This window comes from Syzygium oleosum, unplaced genomic scaffold (genome assembly GCF_021117445.2).
Source record: "Syzygium oleosum isolate NSW1041296 unplaced genomic scaffold, Sole_v2.1 Sole_v2.01, whole genome shotgun sequence".
Taxonomy (NCBI): Eukaryota; Viridiplantae; Streptophyta; class Magnoliopsida; order Myrtales; family Myrtaceae; genus Syzygium; species Syzygium oleosum.
Genome location: NW_026607485.1, coordinates 33,856,755 through 33,878,346, shown reverse-complemented (window position 1 = coordinate 33,878,346; position 21,592 = coordinate 33,856,755). Strand labels below are relative to the sequence as shown.

The window sequence follows — 21,592 nt, the reverse complement described above, 5'->3', positions numbered from 1 at the left end:
CTTTCTTTCCCGACGGTGATCGATGTAAAGTGTGCCTCTTTCTTAAGAGAGATGTGATGGGCTTCGATGAACTACTACGATCCTACTAAGGCTGAAGCTCGATTTACGGATCTATCAAACGGTTGATGTCTTTTTAACCTTTTTGGAAGTGTGTGTGAAGGGTGGATTTATGAACTTTTCTAGATGTTGCAGAGCTCTTCAATATGAAGACCCGTTTTCTAGCTGGGTAGCACTTCTTGAGACTATGCATTTTGTCATATCAAAGCTCATAAATATGGACTTATAAAGGAAAATTAGGTATCATCATGTATTCCATCCTAAATGATAGTCTTAAAGGAAAAATGGAATTGTTAGGTTAGGACACAAGAAAAGAGTAATATACTTTACAATATGTCAACAATGGCCCCGACGTGGATCCTACAACTTGACCATTGTGATCAGACACAAATGTTGATCATCATGCTTGACAAACTATTAGGGCATGGGGCCATCTAATCGTGCAAACTCATCGCCTACCAGATAACCAAAGGGTGGTGTTTCGATGTAACGGCATGCTAGTTCTCGGGCATCTTACCACAAAGTTGCGAGGACAGACTAAATTGTGGGGTAGAAGTTTGGAATCGAAAGAAGGATTCGAATTGGCACAACACACATTTCATGTGCAAACGCCAATTAGCAACTTGGGATCGGGATGTATACACAAGGACCCGCTCAAAAGTTGGCACCATCGGCCCTCAACGAAAGCGAAAGCTCTTTTGTCTTTGTAGACTTGCCTTTCTCAATCTTTGCCCACTGAAATCATAAGGTCTGAAATTGAGGCTGCTCTCACCTTCTCTTACTTGTCGGCAGAGTCAAAATTAGAGACTTTCGAACAAAATGGCACCGACCTAGCAGCCACTTTTCCCAGGCTTGTTATGCTATAACTGCCCAAATTTCCTTTCCCTTGCCTAAAAAAAAATAATAAAAAGAGGCTTGGTTGTTGTGTTGTTTTGATTCAAGAGATTCTCTCGAAACATGAGAACAGATCAAGCAAACGAGAGATCACGACACGAGAACCTGATCATGCGTTACACATGATGCTGATGGTTTCGTGTTTCTATTAAAGCGAAGAATGCTAGACTTGTAGATGTGTATGATATATCTATTCGTGTTGCATAAAGAAAGAACTCCTCGATCATCTCTATTAATGAAAGTGTGAGTTTTGATACGTAACACTTCTTAAGTATTAGATAGAATTATTTTTCATAGCTAACCATAGAGGCTTCTCAGGAAGGATTATGATCTTTAAAAGCCTAAGAAAAGGAGAGAAGATCACATCACAATGTGGGTTCAACCCTATTAAATCCTTGATGTAACATAGCAAGGTGAGATAGATTGATTACCAAAAACGAAACATGAATATCAACACGTCCTGGCTTGAGCAGATCCGCATCCTAAGGTCACAAAGCATCTGTCAAATACTAAAAACAACTGTAGCTGTCAGATTAGCTTTCTTTTACTCTGCTGAATCCAACACAAGATTCCAAAAGTACATTCAGACATACTTTATTTTATTTTCATTCTTAATATTAAAATGCCCGGCAATACTACATTGTTCTCTTCTTCCCACAAAATTCCCTCTCTCTCTATCAGACACACATACACAGCAGCAGCTGCTTTAAGACTCAATTTGTTTTTTCTTTCCTTAAAACAACATTGATTCCATTTTGGGAGATTGCTACAATGCACTAAGTTTGTGCACTTATACCGGCGAAGTTGCGAGCTTTTTGCTGATCTTGTCTCTCCACCATCTTCCCTTGAAATGGGTTCTAGAGTCAGGGGCAGGGAGAGCATGAAAATGAAGCTTTTCTGGTTTTGGGTGGTCATGGGAGTGGTTTCTTGGGACGTGGTTGATGGGTCCGAGCTTCTTCATTTCAACGGAACGGAGCTTCCATATTTGGAATATTATGGAGTTTCTCAAGTTAATAATCCAGTCATGGTTGGACTCACTCTCATTACGAGTGCTGGAGCTAAAGGAGCTGGTAACTGTTGTTAGCCTCTTCTTCTTTCAGTAATTTCTGCACCTGATTTTCCTGCTATCTTCTATCACCTTCGCTTTGAGTTCATTTTTTTGTGCTCATGCTGGACTGAACTGTGGCTGGTAACTTCTTTTCCTGTCCTTGCATTTGATGGATTTGCATTCCTTTTTGGTTCTATTTCTCATGTTATGGTAAAACCAACTAAAATTGTGCATCAGGTTCTGTATATTTCAGTCACTGTTTAGCTGCCAATTGAGTTCTTGTGGCCTTGTGGGTGGTGCATACGCTCAGGAATCTTGATTTCCTTTAGTTCGCTCTCTTTATGGGGTGTACGTCTTCGTTGCATTTACTACATATAACTGAACAAGGCAGCTAAACCTACTACACGACTTCAGTGATTTCCTTTAGTTCGCTCTCTTTATGGGCTGGTCATAATACTTCTCAACCGATCCTTTACTTTGGTTCTGTTTTTCTATTTCTACTTTTTTTTGTCCCTGAGCATTCATGATGTGTTTTTGCCTTTTCCTTTTGCAACCCCTACTAGTACTTGACTCGAGCCTACACCAACCTGGTTGTGTTCACCTTCAAAGATTGTTGGGCTCGTTCATTCACTGGCCAAATGTTACCGAACTTAGTACTTCCTTGCCAATTTGGTAACGCACTTCGTGTGTGGAGGCACTCTTTTAATCTGAGAAGCTCTTGGTCTAGGCACTGAAGTGAGTATACTCATCCCATCTTTGGCCTAATCTCTGTCCTTTGTATCTTGTAGTCTGTCTGGACGGAACTTTACCGGGGTATCATTTGCACCGAGGATACGGGTCAGCAGCCAACAGTTGGCTCATTCAATTGGAGGTCTGCCACTTATCTTTATAATTTCTACTCGTAATGGCTTAAAAAGGATGTTCCTGGTTTTACTCATTTTTGCTAAAGTTGAATTCGTAGTTAACTTGTTTGATAAAAAGAAGCAGCCACAGTTGATTCAGTTTAGGTCATGGCCAATCAAATTTTATTTAAATGAGGATCGTGAAAAATCTTGAACCTTTATTGTTGCCATTTCCAGTTTTTAACAGACTCAGAGTTGCAGCTATCTACCACAAACTTATTGGGTCCTATCTAAGCTGAATAGTGAATACCTAAAAGTTTTCTGCATCGATCATCTGAACTGAATCGATGCTGTCAGCAGTAACTTGACAATGTAATGCATATTGTTGCAGGGTGGAGGATGGTGTAATAGTGTTCGATCTTGCATTTACCGCAAGAAAACCAGACGTGGATCATCTACGTACATGGAAAAGCAGCTTCCTTTCACAGGAATACTGAGCAATAAAGCTGAAGAGAATCCTGGTACTATTCGAACTTTTCCGACGTATATTGCTGGCTTTTTCACCTATTGTTAGCAGTCACTCAGCATTCTGTTATGCCGGTCGCAGATTTTTTCAACTGGAACAGAGTGAAGCTCCGTTATTGCGACGGTGCCTCATTTGCTGGGGACAGTGAGGATAAAGTTAGTGGTACTCTGGACATTCTTTAAAGAAAATGAACTTCCCATGTTGTTTGAACATAGTGCTACTGATAAAAGATGAACATATCGAGATAATTTGGTTTCGTGATAGCATCCATGGACTACGTAATTTGGGTTAAACAATGGTTCTAGGAATACAGTTTCTCTCAATGTGGAAGGCATCACCCAGTAAAGCATATATCTGCATTCTTTATTATCAGAATCTATGTCCAAGCGTTCATCTGCTCCTCTAGGTAAAATTTGTCCAACACTTTGTTGCCTTAAAGTTTTCATGCTAATCAATCCGCAAAGGCTGGAAGAATTGATAGGAGAGGAGACTCAGACATAAGTACTGTTTTCAATTGTTCAATGTCTGTGGAACATGTCTGGTATTTGCAAAGTCAGGTCTGTGGGTAATATCTTTTTTCCATAGCTAGAGTTATTTGATCACCATCATCACAAGTTTTTTCATGATTCTGTTCAGGCTGCCCAGCTGCAGTTTAGAGGACAACGTATATGGTTAGCTGCTATGGAAGATTTGATGTCAAAGGGCATGCGCTATGCCAAGCAGGTTATTTTATGCATTGGACATATATTCTTTTTCCCTCTATGTCTTCATCCGCTTTATGGGAAACTTGGCTTGATTCTGTTGTGATGGTCTACCGTCTTCAGGCTCTTCTTTCTGGGTGCTCTGCTGGAGGCCTGGCATCTATATTGCATTGCGATGAGTTTCGGGATTTATTTCTTGGAACAACAAAAGTGAAGTGCCTGAGTGATGCTGGAATGTTCCTTGATGCGTAAGTAACTTCAATGCTCCTAGCAGTTCTCCTCCACTTATCTATGATAAATAACTTGAATAAAATCTTTGAAACACAACTCTGTGCTGCACCTATGGAACTGCAGGGCTGATGTTTCTGGTGGTCACACTCTCAGAAACATGTACAGTGGTGTGGTTAATTTGCAGGTATGCTTCAATGTTTTCCTGACAATATGTGTGCTTCTACTTGCCTTAATTCTCCTTTTGGTATGGATTATCTGATTTTGCTACTGGGGAAATTATAGGGGGTGAAACCAAATCTTCCACGTGTATGTACTAACCATCTTGATCCAACATCGGTACGACTTCTTCCGTAGTTCTCCATTGTTGCTTTGCTTAGATAAGACTGAGTGAAAGCTCAGCATACTTGTTTTAGACTGCACCAACTTCATTCATCTTGCTCGAATCCTTTCCAGTGCTTCTTCCCGCAAAACCTGATCGCCAGCATCAAAACACCACTGTTTCTTCTCAATGCAGCCTATGATGCTTGGCAGGTAATTGCTTCTTTCAGCAGAAAATTCAACGTGTATAACATATAATTCTAATCTGTCCGTGAGTTGCATAAAAAAGGCATCAATGGACTGAATGAACCATATGACTCTTTGTATCTTGAATCAGCTGCAAGCAAGTTTAGCTCCCCCATCAGCTGATCCTCATGGATATTGGCGTCAATGCACATTAAACAATGCAAAGTGTTCCCAGTCGCAGGTTCAGTTTCTGCAAGGTGACTTCTATTGTTAAACTAACTTTTGAGAATTTCTATTTCTAATCGATCAACTTGATAATTTCTTACTGAGCTCTTTCTTTGATTGGTGTACAGGCTTCAGAAATCAGATGCTGAATGTAATAAGACAATTTGCCAGCTCCAGACAAAATGGCCTTTTCATAAATTCATGTTTTGCTCACTGCCAGTCTGAGAGGCAGGACACATGGTTTGCCGATGATTCGCCTACAATAGGAAACAAGGTACGCCGCAGCTTAAGTTCTAGCTAATCCACTTATTGTGCAGCTTATTATGAAACTCAAAGCCTCAGATTCTTTTCTTACGTTAGCCTTACAAAAAAAAAATGCAAGATTTCATTCTTGCCAATTAGCATCTGACGAGATTGTTTGACCTGCAGGCAATAGCTCTAGCTGTTGGTGATTGGTATTTTGATCGAGCAGCCATCAAGGCCATTGATTGCGCCTACCCTTGTGACAAAACTTGCCACAATCTGGTTTTTCACGAGTAGGCCATCATTTTTGCTGCCATTCATTTACTAAAATCCATGAAGCAATTCATATATTGGTTTCGGATAGATCTACAATTCATTAATGAAATACACTCAAGAAGAATAAGATAGTCGTCATCAGGCTCTTCTTGTCGTAATAGTATCATTCCGCATATTAGCTGCTTGGTGTGGCTAATCTTCTTCTTTGGATGTCGACATCGGCTGATGCTTATGCTTTTATTCACATACTTTATGAGAAGAAAGATTGGGACAGGCAAACGATCTGTTCTTGCGTGAGTTTACTGTGCTATGGAGACCTTTGCTCAGATCATGGCCCATTTTGTGAAGCAAAAAAGAGAACTCTCACATCTTTCTTGAGTTGTCACCCTTAACCAAGCAATCTCCACCAAAAGGCTTTTGACTTGCCTGCATTATCTTCTGATGATCAGAGAAAGAAAAAGAGCTTGAAAGCATGCTAGTGCTTAAATCAAGCTCTCCCATCATCTGAGCAATATGTTATAAAAAATAGTACTCTGAGTTCTATATTTAAAAAAAAGCAAGAAAAATTATCCTTCTTGGGCTACAGGTATGTGCAATGGAGTGGCATATTGGCATATGATAAATTTTTTTGCCAACAAGCTGCAATGGGCTTATTCAAATTCAATCAATCGTCAAAGTTCAAAATTCCCAATAATATAAAGGCTTAGTCAAGTCGGTAAGCAACTAAACACATGTTTTGCGCATTTGTCTCAAATCAGACGTTGGTGGCTCAACATAACTTCTCCAGGTCAGGGAAGTGATTCCTCTCGAATCTCTCCCAATCGAAGTAAATGACCGATGTTTCAAGTAGACTTTTTTAACATAGACTAATGTAGCACGCGAAGATAAATTTTGGACTGTCCCCTAAACTGCCATGTATGAAAAGTTGTTAGAATCGAAACTCACAAAGTCAATGCAAAATAAGTTAAGACCTATGATACAATGGTCTGTCAACCTTAGAATTTGTCACAAGTTGATGAACAATAACGTTGTGAAATTTGTAAAGAAACCATGCTGTTATCTGCCTGTACACCTTCACAAATTAAGCAGATTATTAAATGAAAAGAAAAGGTCAGAATTGCAGCTGCAGATCTACAGAACAAAAGCTGCAGCTGCAATGGTTGTGGCAGAGTTGACATTTGTCTTGAATTATTGGAGAATTATTAGAAGATTCCTCATATTTAAAACTAGCCTACAGATAAGTATAAATCTTCTTTGAAGCGAATATATTGCTATGTAAAAATCGAAAAATTTGTTAAAGTCTTCTTTGATAAGGATTTTCAGGGCATCCTATGCTTGTTCATACTTAGCCTGCCAATATCATTTTTTTTAATAAGTCAATTTCCCACGGCCAAGCCAAATAAAGCTCCTCGTCCTACAAGACTCGCAAACATGCATGAGCCGTTTATCATTATGATAAGTGTCAAGTGGAAGCATGCAACTAAGGTAACCTAAATCCGACCAAAAAACAAAAAAACTAAGATAACCTAACAGACCGGTGGACTTTGAACTTCGTTCCGACAAGACCTTATCAATCTAATCAAGTATTCGCCATCTATTTTCATTGTTCAACTCTTCGACAACACGATCTTTATACGGGAGTCCTTTTTCTATTATTTCTTTTCGAGTACATGAAAAATGAGCAGCATACGACGCACGACAAGGAAATGAAGTATAAGGATGAATGAATTTTCTCGAAACCTTATTCTATTTACCTTTCTTGAATAGTGCAAGGCGACCGAACTCTCGGCTCGATCAATTTCTATGGATACAAAGCATCTAATTCGAGCTTATAAACCATTTAATCAAGGGTTAATACCACAAAAAACTCCAAACTGGTACATATGTAATAATTTTACCCCAAAGTAATTTTTTACCACAAAAAACCCCCAAACTGATATACACATGATAAATTTACCCCAAACTAATTTTTTGACCACAAAAACCCAAAAATGATACACTTGTGATAAATTTACCCTTCGTTAGTTTATGTTAAATTTGGTTAATATTGTAAAAAAACTATAAACCGGTACACCTATGACAAATGAGGATAAAACTCCAAACTGGTACGCTTGTCAACTGTCACGTATTATCCAACTCAGCAATTTGACAGTAAAATTTAATGAAAACCTAACGGAGGGTAAATTCATCACAAGTGTACCATTTTGGAGTTGTTGCGGCCAAAAAAATTAATTTGGAGTAAATTTGTCATAAGTGTATCAGTTTGGTGTTTTTCATTGCATTAACCTTTCAATCAATCCATTCATAACTGTTCAATATGCATTCATTTCCTGTCTTTTTTTCTTTTTTTTCCTTCTTTGGTATCTTGGGGCATTATTTGCAAGTCTGTAGGACCACAGCCGCAGCCACAGCCACAGCCACAGCCGACCTCACTCCAATAATTTGGTTCACATGCTTCCATTCAAGGCCTTGACATGTGTACATGTTTTTCCCTTGCATAAAAATAACATCATCAGCAAATTTCTTTATTTGCTGATGCTGAAATTTGCTGATGCTGCTTCTTGTTGTTGACGTTCTATTGTGACAGACCAATGCCAGGAAATTCTTCTCGTGTTCTTTTGTTTTATTGAGGTGCGCACATGCAGAGATGCGGAGGTTTGCTGGGCATGCCTAATAGAGAATGAATGGTGGTGACCCCACCATCACTTGGCCCAAATTGCATAAATTAATTAAGCTGAAAAAACCAGATGAAGGCTAAACCTAACAAAATTATTCTAATCCGGGGCCGGAATAAGTCGAAAAAGAATGAAATTCTATAACTTTCTAAATTTAAATTCAAAATAATTATCGATTACTTAATAAACCCTTTCGTATATCCTTTTCTTTACGTAATGTTTTACTCTTTATTAGTTTAGTTTCATGTTTTTTTTTTGCTATTTCTCATCACCACGGGCGGCGCTGGTTTTATTTTTCTAGCATCCTAATTTTTGGCCGATATAGAAGGCGCTCTATTTATTGTAATTTCCCTAAAAAGGAGTCAAATATTTTCATCCCAAAAGTAGATTTAATTCTTTTTCCTTCCTTTTTCTTTTTTCCACATCAGTCGATGCCCCATGAAAAGTCTCAACATGTGTTTTTTCCTTTCCTTTTTCCTTTTGTCCACTCGAGAAACGTGGTAAGGAGTGGCGGATCACCATACATACCCTTTCACTGTTCTCTACAGATATTCACGCATCTTCATTTTAAAATGATTGCTTGTATTATTTATAAAAATAAATAAATGAAAAATACTTATATCATCCAAGAAATTATTTAGACATAAATTATGGTCGGTAATGAAAATATTTTCCATCAATATTTTAAGCGATGCAAGCGCTTCTTTTTATAAAAATATTTTTAAAATTTTTCACATTTAGCGAAACAAACGAAGCCTATGTGTAACATTATTTTATGTGGTTTTAGAAGTGCAAAGTAATTAATCTATCTCCCTTTTTTTCATCATACAAAGAAATGACATCACCATTAATATGGGATAAATTTAGGAAATTGAGAAGCAAAAGGACAGAAAAGACATGCATAGTTGATGGTTTTCGATAAGGCCGCCAGCGAGTCGAGGCACTCATGAGCTACTCATACTCGACTCATCGCCAAACTCAAGATCGGCTCGATTTTTTTCGAGCTCAAGTAGATAGTCAAGTCAAGTTTGATCCTAAAGATACTTAACTCAATGGCTCACGAGTCTAATCGAGTATTTCATTGTTTCATATAGCTTTTTTGTTTTGTTTTGGTGACAGATAATGTTAAAATAAGATTAATTTATCTTCTACTATGCCATTAGACTTTCACTTTTTTAAAATATTTTCAAACACAGAGAAAAAAGGTTGAGTGTCGGTATTTTGAGTCGACACAAGTTTGATTGGGTGAGAAAAAAGTTTAAGCATGTTGAATTTCATATACTTAAAATCAAATCAAGCTGAATCGATTTTGAATATGTCAAGTTTCGTGTCAAATCGAGTTCGAGCAGGGAAAAACATACTCAATCAACTTTGAGTCGAATTTCAAGTGTCGGGTTTATGAATCGAGTCGAGCTCGAACTTCGCACCATGTCGGCTCGGACTCAATTGGATCCCGCCGCTGGTATTCGACCGTTAGGCCCTGAAGGGGAGGTGAAGAGACTTAAAGGTTGTGGAAAAAGGTGAAAACTATCACCATCTTTAGGGAGACAATGATGCGACCCCCATCCGATTACCAAGTTTTTAAGCTTTTTTTTTTTTTTTCTCTTTTTGAGAAATTGCAATTGCTTGCTTTGCACATATTGCACTTCTTCGTTTTTTCTTTTCCCTTTTCAAACGACAAGAAAAGTAAGCAGATCAAGGTGGGAGGTGGGATTTTTTCTATGTGAAAGGGATCAAACCAGAGAAAGAGATGGATAATAAGAGAGAGGCAAAGGTGTCCCAGGAAGCCAAAAGATGAAAAGGATATTGGTACGAATTGGGTCGCTGTCTCAATGGACTAATCAAATGTTGTGGAACAATACAGCTAAGGTCTTCTTCTTTTAATTATACTCATTAACAATACAAAAAGAATTATAAATTCGCTATTTGACAACCGAACAAGAAGATTACAACTGGGGAGAAGACCAGAAAAATTATATGAGACAATATAATAATGGACATGCAAAGAAACACCAAGAACAGAAGCCTTATTATCTGAATATAATTTCATGCAGAATGGATACATATCAACACATGTGGGTATGGCTCAGTTTAATCTCCTATCTTCTGTAACAAAAGGGGAAAAAGGGATGCAAGGGGAAAAAAAATCTGTCTGTGAGACTCATTTACAGAAAACAAAAGAAGAACTATGCATTCACACTCCTCTCTAACCATATTGCATAATTTCATGGGGGGTTTTTTGTGTTTATCAAGAAAAAAGCTAAAGAGTTTGACCAAGAACAGCGGCAGCAAAAGTGTCCGGATTGGCTTGTTGGTGATGTTTCTGTTGCCAACTAGGAATGTTGTTCAGCCCATCCATCAACTGGAAGGGTGAGACCGGTTGATGATGATGAGAGGCTTCGTTGTTATTCTGAGTCAAGCTTCCCAGCAAGATTGGCAGCTGGAGATATTCAGCCCATTTGCTGTTGTTTTCTTCTGTTGAATTGCTTCCTATGGGGTGGTGAAAGGGGACTTGCTTTTCGAACCTGCTTGTATTAGTACCCTCACCGAACCCCCATGAGAAACAATAGTTGCTCTCAAAGAATGCGGTGGTATTGATGCTGCTATTATTGCTTATTAATCCATTGCCGCTAGGACTTCCATTGCTACAATTATTGTTACCTGATGATGCTTCCCAACTTTGGACTCCATTGTTGACCATGAAAGCAACTTCCGAGGGAAGGTTAATGGAAGGCTTTACACGAGCCGAAGTTACTGGGACGGCGGTGCTTGAGCTCGACATGGTGGGTGAGATGATACTGGGTGTGCTCATGTCTGAACTGAACTGAGACATTATATTCTCAGATGATGACCTTGGATGGAAGCAGAGAGAGTTGCTGCTTTGATGAAGACTAGCCGAAAGCCCAAGGCTTGTCCCGTAGTTCATGTTCGGCTGCTGGAAAGTGAAATCTTTCATGAACATCTCAGAATAAGGCCTCATCTCTGAGCTAGCAGGAACTTCAAGGGAATTCTGCTGATGATGATCTTTGAGATTGTTAGTATTCAATGCTGGTTCAAAGAGGATTGGTTTCTTGCATGATGCAGTGGTACTAGATGGTTTCTGGTGATGATGATCATTGTTGTTGTGTTGGGTGATACTGGGAATGATGAGCTTGTCTTTGTCTTTATGATCATCCTCATCAGCAACCTCGGAGAGGGGCTTGTGAGTGGTGGGGTCAATCCCTCTTTGTCTCAGCTTCTTCTTGAGGGAAGAGTTCCAGAAATTCTTTATCTCATTGTCAGTCCTTCCTGGTAAGTGAGCTGCAATCTGAGACCATCTGGATTACATTGTAACACACAACGAATTGTAAATGCATAAGTTGGATTTAGTTTGTTCCCAAATTAGAATTCTCAGAAAGCGTCCCCCCCAAAAAAAAGAGGAAAAGGGTAATTTGCCATGGAATGATAATATGTACCTGTTGCCAAGAACAGCATGAACCTCAATGATGAGGTTCTCTTCTTGCTGAGAAAATGCACCTCTCTTCAAGTCAGGCCTTAAGTAATTGATCCATCTCAGCCTGCAGCTCTTCCCACATCTTTGCAAACCTATCATTATATTCCGAGATAACCCAAAAAGTTTTAGTGTTTACTACCCTCTAATTTACATAGGCTTGGGCTTGAGGGCATAATTAAAAGAAAGGAAGCTTTTTGATCATGAAGATGACTGGTAAGTGATGCCTCACCTGCTAGTTTGGGGACTGAGCTCCAACAGCCATGGCCATACTTGGTGATGTAGTTGAGGAGCTTCTCATCTTCCTCGGGTGACCACAGGCCTTTCCTAAGCTTCTGCTTGTAACAGCAAGAGTGTCTTCCCATGTGAGAAAGTCCCCACTGCTCCCAGTCCTCGGCCTAGCCCCACCTACACGTGCAAATGCTGTCAGATAACGTTTTCTTGACAGTGACAAGGTTTTCCTTGAACTTAATCCAAGGCCAACCCACCTGCAAATTGTAATGGAGCTTCTCTCACAGAGAGAGAGAGAGAGAGAGAGAGAGAGAGAGAGAGAGAGGTGAGGGTGAAGCAGTGGGAGGTTGGGGAAGGAATCAAATGAATAGGATAGGAGGAGGAGGAGCCTATATAAGATGTGATGGGAGAGTGGAGACTATCAGGCTCAATTAATTTAAAATATCTCTATCCTAAGATTAACTTAATCAATTTTATTTTTCTAAATTATGATATATTCTGCTTATTGTAATTTAAAAAATCAAAATAAACCATTGAGAAGAAGCTATGGGTATGGTATTTATTTAAGTCGAAGTCAAATAAACAAATTAACTTTTCCATACTGTGTATTCGGGTTAATTTTCCTTTCTCTTAATTTTTTTTTTCATGTAAATAATGACGAGTTTGCTAAGACGAGAATTACGTGCTTACAATTGATCCATGTCATGATCCTACCTCAATAGGATGGGTCTTTTGACGGCAAGCGGTTCCGAAGAGTGCTTGTACAAGAATCGAACAAGTCGGTAATTATATGAAAAATTAGGAAGATATTACTTAAGACTCATATTATAAATTCACTTATCTCTTTATAAATAGTACGGCAAGCCTATTTATATTTTTAATCAGAAAAAAATGTTCCCGTTCCATCAAAATGTTTTAGAAAATCACCCAAAAAAAGAAGAAAAGAAAAAACAAGTCCTTGTCTGTCGGTTGACTTTTCTGTTCTTTGCAAAAAACCAAACAGCGCATAGAATAATCATTTCTCCTTTTGCCTTTTAACTTTCTGATGAAAAGCATTCTTACAGAAGCAAGAAATCTTCCAAACATACCCTACACCAAGAAGTTGCAGAATGCCAGAAGTTGAATGAACAAGAGATTTTTGGACAAACTTAAGAACTACAAGACATACCCAACAAGACAATATCAGCAATGAATTGGTTGATGGTAGGACTCTTTCTTCCCCATCTCTGATATGCTCTCTTAAATTCGGAGAGTGACCTGGGGACCGAAGATTTTCCCATACAAAGAAAGTTTATCGAAAGGAAATGTTCCGATTAAACCGTCATTATTACTCTCGGTTCGTGCAGAACAATGTCAAGATGAAGAAAAGGTATGTCAAATGTCTTATTAAGTCCCCCTGTTGCCGAAAACAAAAATTATAGAAAACACGAAGGTTGTTTCCTTTGGTGTCTGAAACTGAATCGGTCAGTCTTCTTTCAGTGGTGTCATTCAAATTCTTTTTCTGGGCAGTTTGTTTGCCATACTACAATTATACTTTGAATGGCAGAGGCTGACAACATATATGCCTTGGGTAAAGTACAAACTCCTCAATATTCTTGGTGAAATTTATAGAACATCCTGCCGGATCAGAAGAAAGAAGAAAATCAAAATATTCTGTACAAGGGAGAGAACATCAGCTCCATTACAATATCGAGAGGAAATCAATAATGAGATAGCCATTTAAGCTGTCTAATTTTTGTAATCTTGTTCAACCATTATGAAGCTTCGTCGACCTTAGCAATGTCCTAATTCAGCCATCCTTACTGGCTTTCTGAAATTTTATAAACGAGACATCGGGACAAGATTCTTGTCATCTCATCATTTGAAAGATTAAGAGCTCGAATTTAAATGAACAATATGAGCTGTCCCTACCAAGTCAACTGTTGCTACATGCTTATTCCCTTTGTCCTTAAGAATCAATCTTAATCTAATCGTTTTGTTAGCATTCTGAACATGCTTTTACTTTCACCTTTACATTGACCAAATGGGGAATATGACATCTGTTTGCACTGATTTGTTTAGAATATGATAACACGTTCTATATTCTCACATTTTGTTAGTGTTTCTTTGAACGCATAACATGACTTCCTCGGATGAAGCATGGTCACCTCTCTCTTCATTTACCTGACGAGACTCTCTGCGAGGTGGAGTTTTTACAGATCCAGCAAATCAGCCTTGCCTGGAACATGATCTCTTGCTAATGATCTTGCTGGAATTTTATTTTGTTGCTTCATTCCAAAAGGCAACGGATTGTTTCTGCATTTTGATTTCTGTTCTTATTTTTTACCTGCCAAAAGTGTTGGTGTTGCTTGAAATCATGTCTGTTCAGGATGACCATGAGTCTGATCTCTTAGTGTCGGTTAGTGGCTTCATTAGCAGTGGTTGGAAACATAAGCACATGCACACTTCATGAGTTCAACTTAATTTTAAGCGTAGGCTTGATAATTGTGTGCCCTCTCAACAGAAACAGAAAAGCAGATTCTGATTAGAAACACATGCGTCGCTATCAGCAAGAAATTCGAAGATCTCTGCAGCAACTGACGGATATAGACGGTTGTTCTTGATCTCCAAATATCATATATGATCCATACCGTAATTGTCCAACTCAATTATTATGAGCGGGAGAAAGAAAGATGTTTAACAGGGAAGAAAAGCTCTTAAGTCTCCATGGAAATCATACTTTATTAAGGAGGAGACAAGATAAGAGGTCCTTTATCCTTTAATCACATCATTGATAACGAGCTCTATAAACTTCAAGCCCATCAATCATTCAGAAGTTTTGGCTTAGTTGAAATGCTTCCTTGTCCCCCATATCTGAATGATTACATTCCCACTATTCTTTGCACTGTGAAATCATGATAACTTTCCCATCACCAGCGTACACTTACGCTGATCAATCTGGTTGGGAGACCATTCCCATGTCCATACTGTTTCTAAATCTATTAGATAATCCACAGAAAGCTTCTTTTTTCAATCCGTATGTCATTGCAAAGAATTTCGCATTCGATTATACTTAGACCACAGCTTAGGCTTGCAGAATTCAGTTATCAAATGCTCAACAAAATTGCTGAAATGGGACACCCTTATGGTGATGCCTTAAAATCTTAACTGGGTGCGAAGATCTAGAAAAGAAACATGGAACACACTCCAGGGCCTAATCACCAAAAACAGTTATACACGGGATCACCGATTCACCTCTATTAGCATTTATTTCATGTACCGAGGTTTAACTGAGTATGCATATCGTGGAAGAGACCATTCCAAAGATGCCAAAACTGTAAAAAAGGTCATTTTTACACTAAACAAACAAGCAGAATAAAGGGAGAAAAAAAACTTCAAAATCCTGTTATAAGCGTCAACCTCCTCGGTTCAAGAACTCGGCGCCTCAAACTATATTCACAGAGAAGGCAGAGAAGCAGCGGCATCTGTAGCCTGTCAATTAGATTCCACTCCTCTAACAAAATTTATACTACTCACAAATCAGGATCTGCAAAAAGAAAAACCAAATGAACATCGAAACTTTTCTTATCTCTATACCCAAGAAAGATGATACTGGCAAAAACCTACCTGCAACTTGCTTTGCCGATTCAACATCATTTCCAGTGGACTCAATAGCCATGCTTCCATTAACATCCAAGGTTTGGCAGCTACTTTGTGCCACAGCAGACTGCTGGAAACAACCACATTGCTTAGGACTATACCAACTTAGTACCATACAATTACATAATATATAGCTAATGCATTTGCTGGAGAGAATGGAATTTATTGCTTCCTTCCATACAAAATATCAACAGTGTTTACTCTCTACCATCAAATTCTCGTGGAAAGTTCATGACCAAAATTTCTTCTATCAAGTACATCCCTCACTTTAACAGTACCACTCTTGTAGAAATGTCCCAATATACAGAACTCCCCAGACATGAGAGTAAACTAGCATTATTAAAATACTTCACATGCCCAACTCGAAATTACTTTGAATGCTGCCAAACCGAGTAAGCAAAATTCTGTTCATGAACTGCATAGCCTTTTAAACACACTAAAGGCAAATCGTGCATCAGAACATCATGGAGAATTATTTGACTAAGAGCGAACGAAATTTTATGCAGCATCCAATGTCACTCAACAGTACATCTATGGAGAAATGTGTTAGCATTCTATTTGCCCGATATAATCAATCAAAAGACTTCCAATGTCATGAAATTTCTAAACAAATTAATTTAGTGTAACATTGATTTGCTTTTCACTATCTTCGAGTTTGGTAGGAGGGTATCGATGCTGATATCCCAACCCCACTTGCTCATGCATGTAAACCTAAACATTAAATGTTAATGTTTATTCTCTCCGAAATTATGGGACTTCAAAGTTGCTGACAAACCTGACTGGATGACTGGTTCTTCAAGCAAATGGAAGCGGAATTTTGCAGAGCTTCCATATTAATGTTCTGCGGTGCTTCCTTTGATCTCGAGGCAACAGTTGAATCTGGATTTTCCATAGAAGTCGGTATTCCATAGGCACCAAGTCCCACCGCAGGTTTCATCACTGGGCCCCCAGGAAAAGGAACTAGCGGTGTGCGAGGCATCGGTAAAGGAATTCCTTGACCAGGAAAATCTAACATCTGGAGATTCGCTCCCGCCATCCCTGCTGACATCAGTGGGCCAGGAAAATGTGGACCTTGCATTGGGGGAACTTGAACCACTGGTCGACCAGAAGAATGGCCGTTCATGTCAACCATACCCATTCCAAATCCGATTGCTGATCCCATTCCAACGCCAAAGGGTGAGAAATGCGGCATTTGTGCTGGATGCATTCCAGTGGGTAACATCATAGGTGGCATGTACAGACCAGCTCCCATTGACATCATCTGCTGGAAAAGTTTAATGTGCCTCAGAACTTGTCAAAGAAACTAAAAGAATCAAACTGACTATTTTGCAAAGATATATCTGCCTGCACTTGAAGCTGAAGCGTCTTGAGATACTCGATCGCCTCATCAAGCATCGAAGCTTTGTCCACCTTTACAACGGCAAAAAGCCAAAATCAGTGAAGACAATCAGACAAGGAGTAAGAGTATCGATCATTAATTGGCTCATTAACTTCTTGTGTCTCATGACACTGGTGAGTTTACGCTAAATGGAAGCCAATAGACATATGAACTGCTGGTCAATTTTTCACATCCCACAAACATGGACGAAACAGATACTCGAACAAATTCACGCTGTCTCTCAGCCTAGATCCCTAGATCTAGAGCAAATTTGATAAAGTACCATGTAGATTTTAGGAAGATATCTTAAGTAGAAAAGCTCTACCTTATTGCAATTTGGGATGAGCTCCTGTAGTGCACGCATTTTCTCATTTATCCTGTCCCTTCGCCTCTGTTTCAAGGAAATTCAAAAAAGATATTGAGACTTGCACAAACTATACATAACCTTATAATTGTCAAAGCAGTCTTCACGAATAGATTCTCAATCATTTTACTCACCCTTTCAGATAAATTATGCACTTCTGCTGCTCGGCTCCTTTTTGAAGTACCTTGAGCAGGGTTTTGCTTCTTTTTGTGGGTCGGATCTTCTTCGACATCCTGCATTCAACATGTTTTTTCATGATATGGACCAACATATGCCATCAAAACTAGTCCTGGAAAAGAAGAGTACTAGAAAAAATCCTAATATACCTCACTGGGACCATCAGACTCATCAGTCTCATGAGATTTCCTCTTCAAATTGCGTTGGGGGTCATCTAAAACTCTTTCCACACTGTTGCCTGAGCAAACGGAAGAAGAACCACCCACAAGCTCTGTGGTCTTTTCACCCTCAGTTGATCCTTTACAAATACTTGCTTGATAATTTTGACAAGAAAGCTTAGCATTCTTAGAGGTGTTCTCCAGGTAGATAGTCTCTGAGTGCCCAGCAGAAAAATGTTGCTCATATTTCTTTCTGTCAAATGGTTTTGAGGAATCAATCTTTCTCTGCTTCTGCACACCATCGCTTGAGACAGCAAAATTTGATCCACTAAGGGTGCAATTATCGATAGATGAAGCCTTTTCCTTACTGACTGATCTATCTGCACTCGACAAACCGAAACCAGCTGTTTGGTCACTGCTCTCAGCATTATTAACTCTATATAGAGAAGCAGGTTGTGAAAAACTGCGGGAATTCGTAAAACCGGAACTCTTACTTGAATGCCCTAAATCCTGCCTCTGCACCTTTACAGTAGAACATACTACCGCAGAGGTTGGCAACCGAGCTTTATCCCCACAAACAGCTTCGGAAGTGCTACTGCTTGTACTTGTGCTCGCATTATCCAAGGCTCTTGATCTAAAACACGTTAATGGCAATAAGAACTGCTGGTTCGGCAAGTAATACAGTTGACTGGAGTTAGTTCTATCGATTACAGTTTCGCCAGCTGCAGAAGAAGAAAACTTCGATGCATTTGGTTGTCCCTGACTATGAACACCATTATCAATGCCACGGGACTCCCTATATATCTGACTAGAACTTTTGTCAATCGACCCAAAATCATTTCCAGGGGAAGTCTCATTTACTGCAACTCCAGTCAGTTCAGGCAAGAAATCAGAACAGTAATCATTCTGTAAAGATCCAGTAACAGGGAAACTCAACCAAGGCACCATGTCATCCTCCTGTCCCAAACCAATGTCACTCGACGGTTCAGTCACTGGAAATTCACTTAATCCACATTCAAGATTCCTAAACTTACCGGACTTGGGTCTGGTATCATCACCTGAAGCTCCTTCTCTAGGTTTTGATCCATTAGAAGGTAAATTATTACTGAAGGGGCTCCTTTTAGCTCGACTAGATTGACCTTGTAACACAACCTGACCATTTTCCCATGTTAACTCTACAAGCTCGTTTTCAGGTCTGCGCACAAAATTGAAGGCCATAACTGACAAAACATTAGAGAAAAAATAAACTCATAAAAGAGCTTAAAATGTGAAAGATTTGGCAAGCAATTAAAAAAAAAAATCGAACTTACACAGAAGAAAGATCAGTTGAAGAAAATGTGGGTTTCTCTAGGCTTGAGTCAAGCTTAGCTTTAGCCATCTTGAAGAGCTCAAACAGCGGCATGGTTAAGAGCTGGTCACACCTTTTAGCTTCTTAGAAATGTCCCAACCTCGAGCCCTTAGCTTCTGTATGCAGCTTCACCACTCTCCAATAGAATTCAAAGAACCAAAGTTGTAGATAAACCTTCGCCCTAGAGTGTTAAGGCGTCACATTCTGTGCCAAAACCCCCACAGAAAGACAAACTCAGTCCAATTTATAGGGGAGGTAGAGTAGAGAAAAAGATCATTCCTTTTCACCGTTATGATAAACAAAATAAACCTCTGTTTTTTAATATGATGGTCACCATCAGCGAGCAACATAAAATACTATTAACCCGTATTTGAAAAGAGTAAAGTGCTAAAGTGCTCAGTTCTTGAAGAGATTCAGAAACCCTGCTATTCGTTTATACATAAAAATTCTCCCTTGACAACTTCCAATCATGCAATACCAAACTTTATCTTGTTTCCCAAGAACCCTTCATCAGAAACTTCATAGAAAGGAAAACATTCAGATCTTATATTTGACAGATGGCTTATCTAGTGATGAAAAGGCCCATAAATTTCTTACCCAACAAGCACATGACTCTTGGTTGAATCATGACACCTCGAATGACACGAGCAACACTAATCCAAATGCATTTAAAGGGCGAATGATTGCTCTTGCTCGTATATCACGGTTTGGAAAATCCTCAAAAGGTAAATTTTTAAGCTCGGAGAAAGAGAGACACTCTGGAGAAATTCACGCAGAGCAAGGAGGGTGCAAAAACCCAGCTGGACTGTATTGAAGAAGGTGAAAGGTTGGATGGTGGGAACAAATGAGGCAGGGAGTGAGGCAGAGACGAGTACAAAAAGGCTTTAAAATGCAAAATGGAGGTCCAAATCCCAAAGCTTTAGCCGCCCTTGTTGCTCCCTGCTTTTGGGGGTCTCTCTGACTTCCCACTAATAGCAGTCAAAACGGTGAATTACCAAAGGAAGCAAAAACAAGAACAGTCAAATGCCTCAAACTGGGTATCTTCCAATTCCATCACAGATTCTTGATTTCATTTGAGAAAACAAAGTGGGGCCACGAAGAAAAACAAGAATGCAATTACTATTATTGTTCCTGCTGCTGAATTTGACTATCTGATCTTATATATTTGAGAGCGGAGGGAAGCCACTTTGGTCTGTAAAGTGTAGCAGAAACACAACTTACGCTGCTCGAGATAGCTTATGTTATCCTCTGCTTCTGGGGATTTTCGTCACTTACCATCTCCTACCATCTCCCATGACAGATTATAATATAGCATCCACATTGATAGTTTGAAAAATAATAAAGACTTACGGTGTTGAAAGCTGGAGAGAAATTATATGGGGATGTGGGGATTGATGAGGCATGACTAGTGCTTGAGCTCAATGCATCACGACGGGAACTTGGGGATTTAAACGATTTCTCATCTTCCAGTTGGAGAGGCCTTTTATTTGAAGTGTAATTAGTGGATGTGTTAACATCTCCGCAATGGTCGGAGCTGCTTCTTTTTTTTTTATTTGGTTCTTTGTTCTTGTTTTTCTGTTTGGCACTGTTGATCCAATCCCTTTGGGGGGTGAGGGACAAACAAAATTTGGTCGATAGTGAGATTAAAACGAAAGCCAGAACTCAGAAGGGACGGGGATCCTAATCTTGAATTGGCAGATGGCATCACCTCCCCCTTGTACACAGAGTGGCCGACCCTGTTCTGCTACAGGTGCTTGATGAACATATCCACTTCCGTCAACAGTCTTGTTCTCTTTCTTTGATAAAATCTTCTTCACAACCTACTTCTCAGGAATAGGTCCAAAACAGGTGGCTTTATTCACGACTTTTTTAACATTTACCTCGTCGATTCGATGAATCAGATAAGCCAGAGTCGGTGACTTAACTGGCCGAGTGGCTTAAAGAAACCGTTTTCTGGATCAGTAAGTCAGCTCGCAGAGTTTCGCTCCGTACGCCCTGTGTCTCATTCAGTTTCTGTTAAGGCTGTGATAACCCCGGAATAAGCTAATTAGCACATCCAGAAGGTGGTTTGAAATTGCTGTCCATCCTCTTGGGAAGGGAAGAGGAGAACTTGTGCTGATGTCTTCCTCTGTTTCAAATGACAGAATCAGAACTGGAAACGCCAAACTGAAGTTGCACGTGGACGAAGAGGCGCCCGCCTTGAGATCAGCGCAGTTGGACATTCACCGCACAAAGCCATATGGAGAGCGCTGGGGATGACACGAGAGGTCCAGTCCATCCATGTCCTCTTGTTCTGGTTCCCGTTCTCTTGGTGTACTATTATTTTTTTGTTCTAAGGACGATGTTATAATTTTCATATGATATTTATTTGAGTGTTATAACTTTGTTTTTGATTATTTAAGTATCATAATATGACACTCACTGGGATTTTTTCTTTTCCAATCACGTGAGTGCCGGGAAAAGTGTCGGAAAAGTCACAAACCTATTGCATTGGTATCAATTTAGTCATAAACTTTTTTTTATGCTATTCACTCTTAAATAAATCTTTGTGCTAATTCAGTCATTCTAGCTAATTTTGATCGAAT

At 39.3% G+C, this 21,592-nt stretch overlaps 3 protein-coding genes across 15 annotated transcripts; 1 reads left to right on the top strand and 2 right to left on the bottom strand.

Annotated features, from left to right (window-relative positions):
- Window positions 1-1,592: 1,592 nt before the first annotated feature.
- On the top strand, window positions 1,593-5,826 carry LOC115679929 (pectin acetylesterase 10). Its single transcript, XM_030603651.2, has 12 exons — window positions 1,593-2,021; window positions 2,788-2,870; window positions 3,233-3,362; window positions 3,449-3,522; window positions 4,004-4,090; window positions 4,192-4,316; window positions 4,423-4,483; window positions 4,582-4,635; window positions 4,753-4,830; window positions 4,955-5,060; window positions 5,157-5,302; window positions 5,458-5,826. Exons 1-12 carry the CDS (start codon window positions 1,802-1,804, stop codon window positions 5,566-5,568), a joined length of 1,275 nt encoding a protein of 424 aa, XP_030459511.2. The 5' UTR covers window positions 1,593-1,801; the 3' UTR covers window positions 5,569-5,826.
- Window positions 5,827-10,225: 4,399 nt separating this feature from the next.
- LOC115679920 (transcription factor MYB61-like) lies at window positions 10,226-12,288 on the bottom strand. 2 transcript variants are annotated; one of them, XM_056315728.1, is made up of 4 exons: window positions 12,201-12,288; window positions 11,945-12,120; window positions 11,678-11,807; window positions 10,226-11,539 (listed from the first exon to the last, which is right to left on the bottom strand). In XM_056315728.1, exons 2-4 carry the CDS (start codon window positions 12,075-12,077, stop codon window positions 10,483-10,485), a joined length of 1,320 nt encoding a protein of 439 aa, XP_056171703.1. In that variant the 5' UTR covers window positions 12,078-12,120; window positions 12,201-12,288; the 3' UTR covers window positions 10,226-10,482. The 2 variants fall into 2 exon arrangements, with proteins under 2 accessions (XP_056171703.1, XP_030459501.1); XM_030603641.2 differs by having other exon boundaries at window positions 11,945-12,260.
- Window positions 12,289-15,165: 2,877 nt separating this feature from the next.
- On the bottom strand, window positions 15,166-20,701 carry LOC115679880 (transcription factor PIF3-like). 12 transcript variants are annotated; one of them, XM_056310677.1, is made up of 10 exons: window positions 19,605-20,338; window positions 18,970-19,211; window positions 17,651-18,854; window positions 17,459-17,557; window positions 17,286-17,351; window positions 16,927-16,992; window positions 16,717-16,846; window positions 16,358-16,623; window positions 15,550-15,652; window positions 15,166-15,469 (listed from the first exon to the last, which is right to left on the bottom strand). In XM_056310677.1, the coding sequence occupies exons 2-10, from the start codon at window positions 19,059-19,061 to the stop codon at window positions 15,456-15,458; spliced, it is 2,040 nt and encodes a 679-aa protein (XP_056166652.1). In that variant the 5' UTR covers window positions 19,062-19,211; window positions 19,605-20,338; the 3' UTR covers window positions 15,166-15,455. The 12 variants fall into 12 exon arrangements, with proteins under 12 accessions (XP_056166652.1, XP_056166659.1, XP_056166665.1 ...); XM_056310684.1 differs by having other exon boundaries at window positions 16,358-16,620; window positions 19,605-20,337; XM_056310690.1 differs by having other exon boundaries at window positions 16,358-16,620; window positions 16,933-16,992; window positions 19,605-20,337.
- Window positions 20,702-21,592: the final 891 nt, after the last annotated feature.

Coding starts and splice junctions, on each gene's coding strand:
- LOC115679880 (XM_056310661.1), bottom strand. CDS start 19,061: ATGCCGCTGTTTGAGCTCTTCAAGATGGCTAAAGCTAAGCTTGACTCA. Junction 17,352..17,458: donor TGCATAATTTATCTGAAAGG/GTGAGTAAAATG, acceptor TCCTTGAAACAG/AGGCGAAGGGACAGGATAAA. Junction 16,847..16,926: donor CGCTTCAGCTTCAAGTGCAG/GCAGATATATCT, acceptor AAACTTTTCCAG/CAGATGATGTCAATGGGAGC.
- LOC115679920 (XM_056315728.1), bottom strand. CDS start 12,077: ATGGGAAGACACTCTTGCTGTTACAAGCAGAAGCTTAGGAAAGGCCTG. Junction 11,808..11,944: donor CTCAGTCCCCAAACTAGCAG/GTGAGGCATCAC, acceptor ATATAATGATAG/GTTTGCAAAGATGTGGGAAG. Junction 11,540..11,677: donor CATGCTGTTCTTGGCAACAG/GTACATATTATC, acceptor AATGTAATCCAG/ATGGTCTCAGATTGCAGCTC.
- LOC115679929 (XM_030603651.2), top strand. CDS start 1,802: ATGGGTTCTAGAGTCAGGGGCAGGGAGAGCATGAAAATGAAGCTTTTC. Junction 3,523..4,003: donor CTGGGGACAGTGAGGATAAA/GTTAGTGGTACT, acceptor GATTCTGTTCAG/GCTGCCCAGCTGCAGTTTAG. Junction 4,091..4,191: donor GCATGCGCTATGCCAAGCAG/GTTATTTTATGC, acceptor TACCGTCTTCAG/GCTCTTCTTTCTGGGTGCTC.